The sequence below is a fragment of the Scleropages formosus genome, chromosome 13 (genome assembly GCF_900964775.1).
Source record: "Scleropages formosus chromosome 13, fSclFor1.1, whole genome shotgun sequence".
NCBI classification, from domain to species: domain Eukaryota; kingdom Metazoa; phylum Chordata; class Actinopteri; order Osteoglossiformes; family Osteoglossidae; genus Scleropages; species Scleropages formosus.
Genome location: NC_041818.1, coordinates 9058148 through 9073090, shown reverse-complemented (window position 1 = coordinate 9073090; position 14943 = coordinate 9058148). Strand labels below are relative to the sequence as shown.

General features: G+C 43.3%; 1 protein-coding gene across 3 annotated transcripts; it reads right to left on the bottom strand.

Annotated features, from left to right (window-relative positions):
• Positions 1–568: 568 nt before the first annotated feature.
• Positions 569–14216, bottom strand: mus81 (MUS81 structure-specific endonuclease subunit). Of its 3 annotated transcripts, XM_018737506.2 has the most exons (17): positions 13804–14216; positions 13036–13165; positions 12643–12773; positions 12462–12530; positions 11864–11971; positions 11539–11619; positions 10896–10984; positions 8229–8390; positions 7956–8132; positions 7279–7406; positions 6812–6924; positions 6597–6716; positions 6251–6346; positions 5752–5895; positions 5414–5517; positions 3053–3136; positions 569–776 (listed from the first exon to the last, which is right to left on the bottom strand). In XM_018737506.2, exons 1-17 carry the CDS (start codon positions 13942–13944, stop codon positions 710–712), a joined length of 1944 nt encoding a protein of 647 aa, XP_018593022.2. In that variant the 5' UTR covers positions 13945–14216; the 3' UTR covers positions 569–709. The 3 variants fall into 3 exon arrangements, with proteins under 3 accessions (XP_018593022.2, XP_018593023.2, XP_018593024.2); XM_018737507.2 differs by lacking the exon at positions 12462–12530 and having other exon boundaries at positions 11864–11974; XM_018737508.2 differs by lacking the exon at positions 12462–12530.
• Between the last annotated feature and the right edge of the window lie 727 nt (positions 14217–14943).

The window sequence follows — 14943 nt, the reverse complement described above, 5'->3', positions numbered from 1 at the left end:
TGCTTCCCTCCTTTTTACGAAGCTGTTGTCTGTTTTCGGTCCAGTGGCTCGCAGCGCAGCGAAGCGCAGGGCAGGTACGGTGGAGATGCCCGAACCGCAGCCTCACGCTCGACTCGACGACGCTCGCAGAGCGAAGGTGTCCCTTCTCCGCTCCTGGGTTCTGATGCCGTCGATTAATTATGAAGACATTAGAGAAACACTTAATTCTATTGACACGGAGTCCATGTCATCTTCGCCGCGCTCCTCCCCGAGACATCCCGCCTTTGACTGACAGACCGAGGTCCCTCCACTTACAAGGTTGCGCTGACGTCACCCACCTGAGAGCACAAAGAGAAGAGTGGCGCGCTCTGCGGTCCGCCGCGCGCTCGATACAACCGCGAGGAAACCCGGCCGGAGCGCGAAACCCAAAGGGGCTCGAGCACCTGCGCGAGCAGAAGCCGCACGTCTGCGCTGTGCGGGAAAAACCTCCATCAAACACGTGTTCGGTCCACAAAGGCAGCAACACCCCCCCCCCCCCCCGACTGTACAAATCCATTAGCGCTGAGAAATAACAAGGTGTGTAAAAATATTTACCACAATCGTTTATTATTAAAAACACATGATACAGAAATTACTATTACAACAAACTGCATTAATAAAATTTCTCTGCAGTGCCAAGGGACAGAGTCAGAGTGAGATGTGCTAGGTGTGACAAATGAGGTTTGTGGCACTAAGACAAAGGCCCTTGGGTCCAGTAAAGCTGGTAAATTGTGCGGCTCAGTGCTGGTCCAAGATTCCTGCAGAAAGAACAAGAAAAGAAAGAAATAAATAAAAGCATGTTTGTGTCATGTTGTGCAATTAAAAACTAGCCTGCCTTTTGACATTTAGTAATTTAGTTCACATTTTTCTACAAAGGAACTCAATGTAGCTTAACTTCAGTAGCTTACCATAATTTACTCATTGGAACAGCTGGGCCAGTTTTAACAAAATCAAGTCCTTTAAGTGAAAGGCAGCAGCACAAACCACTACAGTAACTGTTGTCCCCCAACTGACCAAAGCTACTGACAAAGTTAAATAATCAGCTTTACAAAGACTTACCACTATACAGTAGGGCCCTTACACATTTTCAAGTAAATTTTTTTTGGAGAATTTTGCATTTATTTTCCATAAAGAGCTGGCACACCAATTCAAATTGTGTGTTAAAGCTTCATGGGAAATACCGACAGACAGCGATCTGGAGTAATAAGAACAGCCTAAAGGCTTTGAGAAGAGTGGGGAAACAAGCAGCTGGTGAACAGGCTGTGAAGGATCCCATTGCATCTATATCTGCCAGTTTTGAGCCATCTGTGATTGTATCTCCTTTCCATCATCTGCACTTCTATGTAAATAACATACAACTTAAATAAAATAAAAAAATCTATAATTATGGTTTTTATTTATTATTGGCATGCCTGTGTGATGGGCGCTGTAAAATATGGGACCACAGACATCATTGTTTAGCTCTAGGCACAGATGTTTGTGACTTCTTATTTACATACTGTAAAAGTGCTGTAAATATATGTATAATTAAGCATACAATTTGAAGGTGAAAACGGTATTTCAATTTATAGTTTAAAAAATGAGTTTTACACTATGCATTTTACTTATGAATATACAGCCCTTTAATAAATTTACAGTATAGAATCATCTGTTAGAAAATGGTCAGTTAACTGTAAACTTACTTAAAGTGTGTCAAAAGGCAGAATGTATTTAAATGTACAGTTAGCTGCATTTAACCCAAGATATGGACATAGAAGACATAATTTAAGTGTTTAAACTCATCATGTTATAAATCATAGGTTAAAAACTGATCTATTGCCTCATGATTTTACATCTGAACACAACGCATAATTTTTTTTAAAACCCCTCCGCTGCCCGAGTGCCGTTCCATCAACTACCTGACCTAGGAGCCCCGCTAAACTGTAAATAGGTGAACTGTTAATTTGCATAACGAAAAGGGGGGTGTACCTTCTCTGTGTAATAAGGGATTGTTTCAGTAATAGACATATCATTGTAATTCATGGTTACCGATGTATACAATCACAGTGAAACACATTATGTTTTACACGTGTTTATAAGGTTAAATGATTGGCAACTGTTGCCATCTGGAAAAAAACAAAAAACGCTTTTTGTAAACAGTGCACTGGGTGAAATACCTCTGCCAAGACAATCAAAACACACATTGACCTATTCATTTCACAGAAGACAGAGCGATACAGGCATGCAATTGTCATAGTGAAGTCACTTAGTCCAATACCACTCTTGGAGTGTACATCCTTTTTTAAAAATTTTACTTTCTAACTAATCATATCGCTTGTATAATTTTCCTTTACTTATTAATGTGAACTGCATGCGGTAGAGTTGAGTTGCAGAACATAACGCCTAGACAACTTGGCTATTTTCCATAGACCAGGATAGGAGGAGATGGTCTTGACTGGCTTTTGTTTTAAGAACATACTGATCAGTAAGTTTCAGGTCGTATAACAGATGTATGGGGAGAGCTGCAAGTACACAAGACTAATGCAAGACAACATGAGCATGTTAACATCATTGCAGCAATACAACCTTTTTAATTGTGCATATATCCGTGATATGTAGCACCCAGTGAAATTCTGCAGAACAGTAATAAAACCATTTTTTTTTAAAGCTTTATCATGACTCATCACTCACTCCAAAGAACCTCAAATTGTCTGAAAAAAGATCAGTTCTAACTTTTGCCACTGTACATGAGTGGCAACATACAATATTAATGACAAGCCCCTTACCCACTCTATGTTGCATTTAATTTGAGTAATCAATCAAGTCTCAGTCTCAAGTTTGGAAGTAGGGGACCAAATGTACTGCAATGTATTACTGTACCATTCAGGATAAGTACCCTGATTAAGGGCACAAAAACAGGGAGTGAAAAATTCAGATTACAACTATCTGCTGACCTTGTAGTATAGGTTAACAATCAAGTCAATAAACAAAAGAGCAATTTGCTGATAGTCCGTAGAGAAACAAAACAATTAATGCAAGTTGTCCTTAAACAAACCTTTTCAGCTTTCCGTATCGGACACAAGAGAGCAGCTTTTCCCTGTCCGTGTCACTTGGGCACTGCTGATAGGCTTCTATCAGGCTGGAGGGCATGGAGGAGAGGGAATAATGGAAAGGAATGCATCGTGACTGCAAAATGCACTAAATATAACAGAATAATGACAGTAACTTTGTTATGTAGAAACATGCTCATAAAGTACAAAAGAAATTCTTCAACTCTTGTTCTAATAAGGAACCAAGCAGAGTTTTTCCAGATAAAAGGCAGCATTTATTTATTTCCTGAGTGTGTGTCTCCCTGAAACACTCTGAGCCACACTGAAAGGCAGTATCACATGCTCCTTCAGTTCTCGGAGAGCCCTCTGATGCACAAGGCGGTAGTAACATACAGGGAGAACCCAGCCTCTGGAGACCCATGTGACAGCCATGCTCATGGCAACAAAGCAGAAAACATTCATATATCACCTGAGGAAGTTGGGCTTTCTGGCTTCACAAAACAAGGAGTGTCAAAAGGCTCTATGTTCCATACCTACAACTCCTGTAACGTTGTACTCCAACTCATGAATTACTAAAAACCTTACACTTGGTAATTACTTGTAGAGATGCTTTTGAAAGAAACAATTTCTGGTATGTCAGAGCAAAATACTGTATAATGAAACGGACTTTATACACGACACCAAATCACACAGAACACGGTGGAAATTCAAGTACATTTCCACATAAAAATGTATAAACTCATAATAGCAGTTAAAGAGCGAAATGCTTCAATAATGAGGTGGAACAAATTTCAAATAAAGTGGAATTGATCTGAAATGGCACAGCGTAGGTATGTCTGTACGTATCCCTGTTTCAGAGAAATAAACATTTTAAATGCGGCTAACTACACGCTCTAGTTGGCCCATAGACTGAGATTTCCTGGAGTGGACGCTGCCTAATATTTAACTTGCAAATGAACACAGATGAGCTGAATGTTAGTGCATTTGAAGCAGCCCTATTCTCATATACACTTATCCTTCTCCATTTATGTAGAGTCAACTGGGCTACTTCACCACATAGTAGAAGGTCAGCGATAGCAGAGAAATGTCTAAACGAGCATTAAGTGGCAAATATACTGAGAAGTAGTGCCGGATCACGACACAGCCAGTCCTCGACTTAATATACAACATATGACAACCCGGACTTACGACAGCCACCCCAGTCTTATTATTTTAAGTCCTGACCCCTACTTCCACTTACGAGGTATTTATTCACTTTTATAAAGGCAAAATTTGTATTTTGCGTGCCTTTTAACAGCTGAGTGGTGCGAGATGTTTACTTTCCCCCCACTTAACATGTTTTTCTCCAAAGTGAAGTATAATGATGATCACGTAGCATTTAACTGACACCTTTATCCTAGGTGGCTGTTTTAGAACAGCTGAATTATAGCAGTCCTCATTGCCAAAATGTGGTTAACCTAAATATAAAACAATTCTCTTGTCACTAGGTCATTTGAACAGCTATTTTTAAACTGAAGTAAAAACAACCTGCGTTCATGAATATTCAATCTCAGCTGTGAAATAAAAAAATATATTCTTGCATAAGATCGGAATAATAGCATTTATTTCAGACTCTTGACTGTTCAGACATTTTCAAATACTAGTGTTACTTGAAAAAAATGAATGGAATGCAAGGAAGAAAAAGCTTAACTGCAGTAATTTCTATTTATCAGCTATCACTTATGTACTGGGCTACAGAAAGGGTTAATGACACAAATATATAACAAAGGTTCTTAGGTCAAGTCCCAGAAAAATCCATACTATAATGCCCTTGGGTAAAATTTAATCTGAGTCTGTTTTAATAACATTTTGAGCTGTATAGCATCCATCTGTAATTTGCTTTAAGTTAAAGAGTTGGCTGAAGAATCATGTAATTTTAACACTGAATAATTTTTGCAACAATAAAATAGTAATCATGATTGCATTGTTTTTACACTCCCTGTGTGGTAAAACAGGATATTCATGAATGGCACAATAATGTGCCATTTTCTGTTACCATTGTCAGTGGTGCTGCGGCATTGATAACTTCTCTTATAAGAATTAAAGACAGTGGCTACTTAAGTGCAACCTGAATTTGCAATTGTATTTACTTTTACATAATGTACGTATAGATAATTATGTACAAGTTAGAGTAAAAATGAGGCATCCATCCTGAACAGCAGCAAAGGGCAAACTTTAATTTGAAATGAGCTTGAAACATGTCATACTGAGAAACTGTAAAAGTAATTTTATGAGTTTCTGAAGCAAGTTAATAGGAACAGCCACCAGTGACTGAAGGGCCACCAAAGCCTGTGGGTAGCGTCACTGACAGCACAGGGTTGGCTCACCTGCTCACAGTGCCGTAGTGCTCCAGGATGGCGGTGGCCTTGTCACCAGACACCCCACTGATCTGCATGAGCTGCCTGGCAAAGACCTCCCTCACCGTCTGGCACTGAGAGGGATGTACAAGCACACAGAGACTCCAACTGACAACCCCTGCCAGAGTGAATGACCATCACTAACCAACACATGCAGAAAAACAGTCCCTCTATGACCACTATGGGGGGGGGGGGGGGGGCACCAACACATTTCCTGTGTACCCTGAGGAAATGCAGGATGGACACAGACAAGAATGCATAGAAAACACCAAGCTGACATAGGTTCTGGACAGAGTGAGATGCTGTACCTTATTTTTGACAGCTCCCTGGTTGAACTCAGCAAAGGAGAGCAGGGAGCAGGAGGGGTTCTCTCTCTCCTTCACTGCGCACACCCTCTCATTGCCTCCCTGCCCCTCCAGATCCTCCTTTGAACGACAGACCAGAGTCTTGTTCTGGGTCAGAAACAGGGACAGACAGCAAGATATAAATAGAGGTTTCATGTGAACCTCGCCGCACAGGTGCTGGCAATGCCTGAACCGAATGAAATCCAAGCAAGGGCATGCTGGGAACACCACATCGCTGTCTGAGTGAGTGAGAAACTGACAGATCCATTAGATCCTGTGAGGAACCAGGAAAGTCAATTAACCACTGGAATTGATGTACATCTGTGTAAAAGTTGGGTTTTGACTAACCCAGCCTGTTTCCAGAACACACTGCATTCACACTTATGAATGAGATCCAATGTAATCAACCATATAAGAAAAGTTATCATTCGCTTGTTTTACAACCCAGACTGCTTGGACTCACCTGGTACAGTTTCTGCAGGTACCTTGTCATGACAGTCAGATATGCTGCTGATTCCTTCACGTCCTGGACCCTCTTCACAAAAAAGCCATCTACCACCTGATAAGCACACAGCTCTTTCTAAAGCAGGTTTAATACGTGGGCGAGTATTCCTGATATGCTACTGCATCTGGTACCTAGGATTGTAGGGTGGAGAATTATGCAGAAATGGATTCCTGGAGGTCCTTCATACAGTCTAAAAATGTATAAATGCATATCCTGATGAGCTAATCTGTCGTGGTACTGAGTTATACAGGACTGAACATTACCTGCAATGTCATCTACAGTACATGCCAATGTGTGCATCTACCTGCGTGTTGACAATGGCCTGCTGCAGCGTGCTTTCAGGTAAGCTCAGATGAGCGCCAGCAGATCCGCACTCCTCCACCAGGTAAATGGGGTGCCTCAGGCCGCACCTCTTCAGGCGGAACTAGGAGGGAAGGACGGAGTGCAGGCTGTCACCTAGGTGCAGATCCATGTAGTTCTGCACATATCTTTTTTTTTTTTTTTTTGGAGCAGTCTTACCTTCTGCTCCCTGAAGCGGCCATCAGTGATGCTGCCACACAGGTCGTCTATCCTTTTCCTCTCAATGATGTAATCCAGGACCAGTTCTCTCGCAGGCGGTGGCCGCAGCTGTCCTGGAGAGCAGCCATTTGGAAACTCTTACCACTTCACGTTGCCCCCAAAATCACAGACAAGCTTTCAGTGGTCTGCCGGACCATGTCTACTAGTCATAAGACTGTATTGAACCATTAAAGATTTATTTATTTATTTATTTTTTTAAACACAAAGAGTTGTAATTTTCCATTGATGGCAGAAGCATGGACAAGCAGGTAGTAGCTGCAGCAAACAGTGGCACCACCTATGGATAAGACAATGTACTGCAGCCACCTGTTGACAAGCCTACAGAGAGGCTTCTGACAGCAAAGAGAAAGACACACGACAAACAGTTCGAGGTGCAAGCAGACAGTGACCGCATAAGCCCTCTCTACCTGGTACAGGAGTCACTTTCTCTCTGGCCACCCACAGGAAGTCCCCCACATTCAGCTTCCTGATGTCAAAGGGCACCCCATTCCTTTGAAGCTCTTTGACTAGCTCCTGCTTACGAGCTGTGTTGCCCCTGTCATGCAGACAAGAAGCCATGAGTGCACTAATGCAGCTTGTATACTCACAACACTGCAGACACAGAGCAGAACAAAAGCGGTGTAAATGCATTATGCGAGTCCTAGCTAAAGGAAGTTCTACAGCAATGGAACATCACTGACACCTTTCCGATGGAGAAGGGAGACCTCATCTTCAGTAACCTGGCTGATTTTTGTATGTGTGTCAAAGGCATCTATTTTGCTGAGAGATCAGGAGCCTTAAATATCCCAGTGTGACATTCGTAGGCTGACAGTGTCCACTGGAGTGCACACACACACTACTCTCTAATGGTTCCTGACACCTACAGGGAGGCAGCGCCCTCAACTGAGTTAAAGTGGCAGCCGTACATAACTAAACAGGCCAAAACCTGCAAAGGACAGGGGTACAGACACTCTATGTTGTCACTCTCAACCAAAAGACATGTCACACACAGACACAGCATTTTAAAACAGGAAAAAAAACCATGCAAGGCAGTATTTAAAATAAAAAAAAAAAAAAGTGCATGTGAAGTGCTGGACTATCTCACCCCGTTGTCTCAATGAAGTCCACACAAAGTATAACATCATAGCAGCCCGGCAGAAGGCTACCAGCTGCCACCTGTACTTCGGAGCCTGCAGCCTGGACCTTCCCCAAGATACTTGTCCCAGGCTCCACTAGCTTTTCTTGAGCTGTAGACACGGGGGGGGTTGGCCTCTCTGTAGTGCTGCTCAAACACAGACAAAACCGCTCAAGGTAATTTACCTACTTACATTCCTGTTCCATTGCTCATAGACAAGTTGCATTCCTTTCCATCACGTACCTGTTCTCCTCCTCTGACTCTTCCTCGGTCAGATCAACCATAACTCGCGCATCCTCTTTTCCCTCCACCCAGGTTCTGCCAGTTTTAAGTTCTTCATTGCCTGTGCTCTCGCTGGCCTCCAGTCGCTCTGCCAAGGCCAGGCCTAGCTCGGTCAGCGAGTACCTGAGCGAGGAGACAGCAAACGTGCGAGATTTCCCAGCTTTGTTTACACTTATCACTGTGATGATCGCTGCATGAAAAATTACTGTTGAGACTGGATCAGTCAGTCAGTACCTGTGTGTGTAAAAAGAGGATGTTTGCACACACCTCGGTTTATGGTCATTACTTTATTTACTGGCAGTCAGCTTATCAAATTTCAAAGCTTGTATGCTTGGTATACTGGAACATGGCAAAAAGTAGCACATTTTCTTTATGTTACAGTGACTACAAATGGACAAGTGTTTGGTCATATTTATATCAATGCTCTGCTTATGTTAATTACGAATATTAGTAGCGTGTCTGCTGTAGAAGGTGCAATATGAATGCACTGATACCGCAAATGAGGATTGGAAGGGACTGTTCCCTATAGTACTGTCTTCATCCTGGACAGCGGTGTGTTTTTAAATCCCATACAGAATAAAACAAAATGCAGCAGGAATGGTCCCCTGACACTTTGAGACACAAAGGGTAATTCTGCAAAACTATCCTCGTGAGCTCATAAGCATAATTTAAAAAGAGATGTTAGACTTCTTTTATAAACGGAACAGCAGCAGAAGACTTCTAGTTATTTCAAAATGTTCTACTTCACATTCTTTTCACTGACAGTCATGTAGCCAGGAAAATTAAAAAAAGGACTTTACAGAAATCCTAGCCAATCAGCTTGAAGCATAAAGGGTGCTCAGCCTACTTCAGAATAAATAAAGCACATCTAGTTTGAAGGGATCACATACCGGCCCTACGTCAATCACTGACGTGATCCATAGATGGACACCTCAAAACACTGACTCCACAAACAACTGGTCAGTGGAGACATTGCACAACTGGACTGAAGTGTGCACCGGTAGCAGAGGACTGCAGTTCCTTTGAACCCCCTGCCACCTGATGTCACTATTGCTGGACGATGACAGTGTTATTTAGCCTGTGGATAAAGGCGGTGCTGTAATTGTCCAGTCCAGATCCTCATACATAACAGAAATTAAGAGACAAACGAATTATCAGTTTTCTTCCTAGTTGTCCAGTGATCCCTCTGCAAAGTTTGTTATACTAAGGAAATCCTTACGGTTCTAAAACTAAACCATGTTGATGAGGATGAGAAAAGGTTTTCGGTCTTGACAAGACCCGCATGTTGTGGGACACATGGCTGTTTACACCTTGCCTAAATTTCCTGATTGTTGCAGGAAACCGGTTGATCACAGAACCTTTATCACAGTATGCGGATTTCCATATTGGAGACCTTGTGCACAAACTACCAAAACAGACTTTCTGTGGAAATCGTATGCGCTTGGCACTCTTACTGAGTGAGACTGGCCACCTGAGCGCTGTTTATACACTGATATCCCCCTCGGGGACAGTCTGAATGATTTGAGATATTTTCTGGACTAGCACTTTGTTTCAGTACAGTCTACAGTTTGTCATACAACAAGATAAAAATAATCCTTGGTCAAAATTAGTTTACTAGGGGACTTCTATTTGCAGATTTGGGGAACATCTATGGGTTCACCGGTGGATCCTGTATTTCAACAGCTTTCACCATCTTTAAATTGCAACCTCCGTCTCAGCAAGGTCTGAGAATTCACCACATCTGTCGTACAGATGGCAAACTGGAAGAAGGACGAGCATTTTGCAGACATGGGCTACAGTGAGTAATTCTTGAAAGGAGAGAAGGAGCTTGTAGAAGAATCGCTAGGATTGCAATCAAATTGTATTGAAACACTTGTTCTTTCAGAGAGCAGAGCTAAAGACATGTGAACTACTATGTTTATTGGTGGTATTTACAGTACTGATGACTGGTGAGGGATGACAATGAGGCACTTTAACGTTAGGAACGCCTGGATTCTCTCTGGCAGGATTGAGCGCCACCCGACTGCCAGGATAGGGTTAGACAAAGGGTTATTTTCAACATTCTCCTTCCTTTCATATTGCTGCATACACACAGCCACATGTTCTGTGGGAACACCCTTACACTAGCATAAAGCAAGCTTTGATCCCCAGATTAAATGAAGATTTAATGTCAAACATTTGTTAGAAAACTAAGATGAAGACATAGCCCTAACAGCATAATGTTCACATATTTTTTAATATCATAAACCTCAAAAACCAAATTATGAAAATGCCTTAAAACTATACCCTGTGCCATGTCTCAAACCCTGTCTTTGTGAAATAAACTCCAGACCACAGCCATCCTGAATCACACAAAGAGCTATTGATAATAACTGAATGAACAAAAGTATATCATTAAAGTACAAATTGTCACTGTCATGCATAAAATACCTTTTTTAAATTAATTTTAGCTGACACAAAAAGGGGAATTTGCTTAATGGGGTGATTTAATGGAACAAATTAGCGCTGTTAAGTGAAGGATGACTATACATTAAAAACCTATATAGCTGGAGCCTATATAACCCTTAAAGCATATAATGCATTTTGCTCCTTCATTTAATAATGTAGTGAAACGCAGTAATGCCTTACCTGGCTGGACTGTGAGTCTTCAACAGCAGATCTTTCTGAATAAGGGTGCTTACTGATGACCAAGCAGTGTATTTGCTGCCCATATTGGGCTCCACAGCATGAAGAGTGCGCAAGAGCAAGAATGGAAGGGAAGAAAAACAAAGCACTATTTACATGAGAATAATGCACACTTTAGGCAGACAGTACTGGATACGAGGGAGAAGAGCAGAACACAAACTGTAATTTACTAAACTGTTTCAGAACAAACGTTGCTGTGATTAACACCGTCATAGACTGATCGCCATTTCAGTCCAACTTGGACGTTCATCAGGAAGAAGGACGATATAAATAAACCTGCATGAATGTACTTCTATCCACTTGGAATGAATGAAATTACACAGCATCAGTGACAGGGTACAGGCAAAAGGGGCAATCATTTATTTATTTATTTTTGGAAAAACTCACCCGTGTAAGTAAAGGTAAAATCTGTGGGGAACAATTTAGTTCTGCACAGACTTATTTGCTTAGTGAAGGAAGTTGGGTTTAAAAAAAGTAACAATACTGTTAGTCTACACACAAGACCCTGTGAGAATCCTATTTTCTGCAGCTGACACATATCCAGGCAGTAAGTAGGAAGCATGGCTCCACTCTCTCTCTGACTCACCACTGTGAAAGACGTGTCGCATAGGTGCTGTGCTTCTCTCTGTAGCTCCGTCTTAAACATGAACCCTTTGTTCCCTGGAACCTACAGCACACAGAACCGGAAAAGCCGTTTTGGACATGCTCTTTATGATTCAACTCGTGAATTTTGGTCTCGTTTGGTTGTAAAATTAGATCTTGTAAGAAGAATCAAGATCGTGGCTGGTTTTTCAGGAAGGGTTTGAGGTTTAAGCCAATAGCAAAGGAGAAGCATGGATATTTACAGCATCGTGGAAAGCATGTAATGTTTGAGAACCGGATGAATAAAACATGTAGCTAGGTGCTTGTACCTGACAGTGTCTGTACAGAGTGAGGAGAACAGCATAACCTCCAGAGCGCTTCTGTGGAACATACTGCCTCCCCTTTCTGCCGCCTATCTGCTTCCTTCTGTCTCTCTGCTGCTGTTTGCGAAAAAGACGGAAATACACAGTGAGCAGTGAGCCTTGGAACCCCTCTCTCCTGACTATGATCATTAGACTAAACAAACATTAAGTAGAAAAGCTAAGTGCATGCAGTTTAAGTTTGTCTTTTATTTGAAATTTTACAAGGGGTAAAACCCATACATTGTTCAATAAAGAAAACACAGTGTACGACCCCATTTTACAGCTCCCAAGCCCCAACCATCCCACTGCTCATAATAAAAAGATTTTAAAAACTATACAGTAACAATTAATGACTTAAGGGCAAAAACAGAAGAGTGCCTAGATAAAAATACAGACATGCAAGGAGAGACCAAAGGTTTAACACACCTTGGCAAAGGGACTTAGCGATATAAAGAAATAATACGGTAAACAATAAGCACTTCATTTACAGTGCTGCTTCTTATCACATAGTAGCAAAATCCCACTGACACTTACACAACTGCACAACAGCGACAACATAACGCACCGTGTACTGAGTCACCTCGGTTCTGCTTGCTTTTGAATGAGACTTGCAATCGTGCCTGTGATGACAAGCCTGGCAAGGAGCATCACGGGTATTTAAATGGCTATTCAGCACCGCACTACCAGAGCATGGCGTTCCACAGAAGCAAAGTGTTCTGCGATGCTCTGCGACATGTGGCACTCACCATTTCTACAGCTCCCTCCCCTGGGGACTCCTTGTCAGGTTCAGAGGGCAGATTGCTTGGATCCTGGTTGCGAACCTCCCTGTGAGAGGGAACACCCCCGTCTGGAAGGGAATGAATAGGGGCATCCACACCTACGAGGGAGGATGAGAAGGATGGGAGCAAGGGGAATGGCATTGGCGTGATTTTTATACATTTATGTGTGTGGCTTAGAGCCTGTAAAAGTAGAACGAATGGCCAGTAGAAAATTAATTTACACATTCCACAGCAGGGCCCAACCTTTCACTGGACCTTAGAGGTGGGTTCTCCTCTGAACCAGCATTAATCAGAATCATGACCTCACATGTAGCGAGAAGCACCGTGTTCGCTCAGCAAACCGTCGCTTCCCTTCCTCACCGTGCTCTCTGTAGTACTTCTGCAGGCGATCGTCCAGAAACTTGCAGATACCATCACCGAAGTTCTGCAGGATCTTGGCCTCTCGGCCATTTTTCAGAGGAAGGGGATACTTCTTCAAGGAACGAAGGGCCTTGGGAAAGAAGCAGGGTTTTCATTTAAAGGAGTATTTTAACGAGCATTTCAGTTATCCTTCATTTATTATTAGAGAAATTTTCTTTCCCAGATCCTCAGACCGCTATTAGTAGTACTGTTGTCCTAGAGGTTCTGTACAAGTCCTCTGATACAACGAGTTGCACTTAATCATAACGGCAGCAGACGATGGAGAAGTTTGAACACGCTGCCGCCGTCTCTCGAAACAAGCATTCGGGATTATTGTTGCGATCCGTCTCCTGCGTGCAGTCGCACAGTGTCACGCAATCAACTTTACAGTGATTTCCCATCCTTGCTGTATCAATTCAGAGTAGTAAGTGTCTTGACCGAGGCTGCTGCAGCAGGAGTGGGATTTGAACCCGCCCTGGACCTTGGCTTGAAATTACGAGGAATCGGATGGAAGACACTACCTACACACTTAGACTAGTATGTTTACAAGCATGTTTTGTACTCTACTGCAGACAGAGAGAGAGAGAGAGAGAGAGAGAGAGAGAGAGAGAGAGAGAGAGAGAGAGAGAGACACTGAGGCAGACGTAGAGAGATGGGGGGGACAGAGACAATTGCAGCACAGACACAGTGACAGTGTCCCCAGCTGTGTGTCCCACACAGTCAGTTCACCTTCTGGTAGACGTACTGGGTCTTGAGCCCCCTCTCGGCCGCCTGGTCCCTCAGCTCGCTGAGCCAGCGGACGAACAGCGGGTTCGGACACGGCGGCAGCGGCCGCTTCCGACCCAGGCGGGGCGGCTCTGACGAGGCCATCGCACCGCTACATGCTCACAAAGACTCAAGAGCGAGCGGACGGGCCACTCAACAGCTGCGCTCTGACGTCACAGAGGTCAACGGGCACGTTCAAATTGGCGCGGGCGCGCGCGCTCTGCTGAGGAGCAACGGCAGCGAGGTTTTGACGGTCCTTTCTCGCACAGACTAAACGAGTCTGCAGGAAAATCGCTGGAGAGGCGGTCGAACGCGCTGCGAACGTTACGCGTTTCCTTGTGTTTAGCGGACGTTGCTCTGCCGCACCGCCTCCTCGTTCGTTCAAAAGCGGAAGTAGCGCCATGGCGTAAAGAGCTCGGCTGACGCGCGGTTGCGCGAGCCGCTGTCACAGCGCCCCCTGGCGCCCGGAGGGGGGGTGAGCGGCACAAAGCAGCGCCGAAGTAGCGAGACGTGGAGCTCCGCTCGTTGCAGATCCGCCTCGCTTCGCTCCTAATCCTGCTGCTTTTCTCGCCAGGAATTTGTAGAAGCGGCAAAAACAGTTATAGCCTATATTGTGCGTCTGTACTCCAATCCACTCATGGCAAAAAATTAATAACTACTACACGGCAGAAGAGCTTTGCTATACTTTGGCCCCCACCTCAACCAGGAACACCTGGCCATGATCTGTAGCTTTCCATTAAAAACCTGCTTAGATATATCTAGGCTTCTGAATGGCTCCCTTGCATAATTTTTGTCTGTATACAAGCAGAAGAATCACTGATAAACTGCGCAAAAACCTGAATGGCAAATGGTGTGTCCACTGCTTAGGGCCACAATACTGTCATTGGTATTAACATCAAATTAATATGTCACATTTCAGCACAGAACCCAATTTACAGTACATCCCATTTACTTTTTTTGTATCATCGGGCACTTTACTGCAACCCCAAGTATCTATGTTTCAGGCTGCGATGCAGGAGCTTTAGATGAGGAGATGCCGATCAGCAGAATTGTGTTAATATGAATATATGTACTACCTTTACTCAACACTTTGCGCCAAAGTGA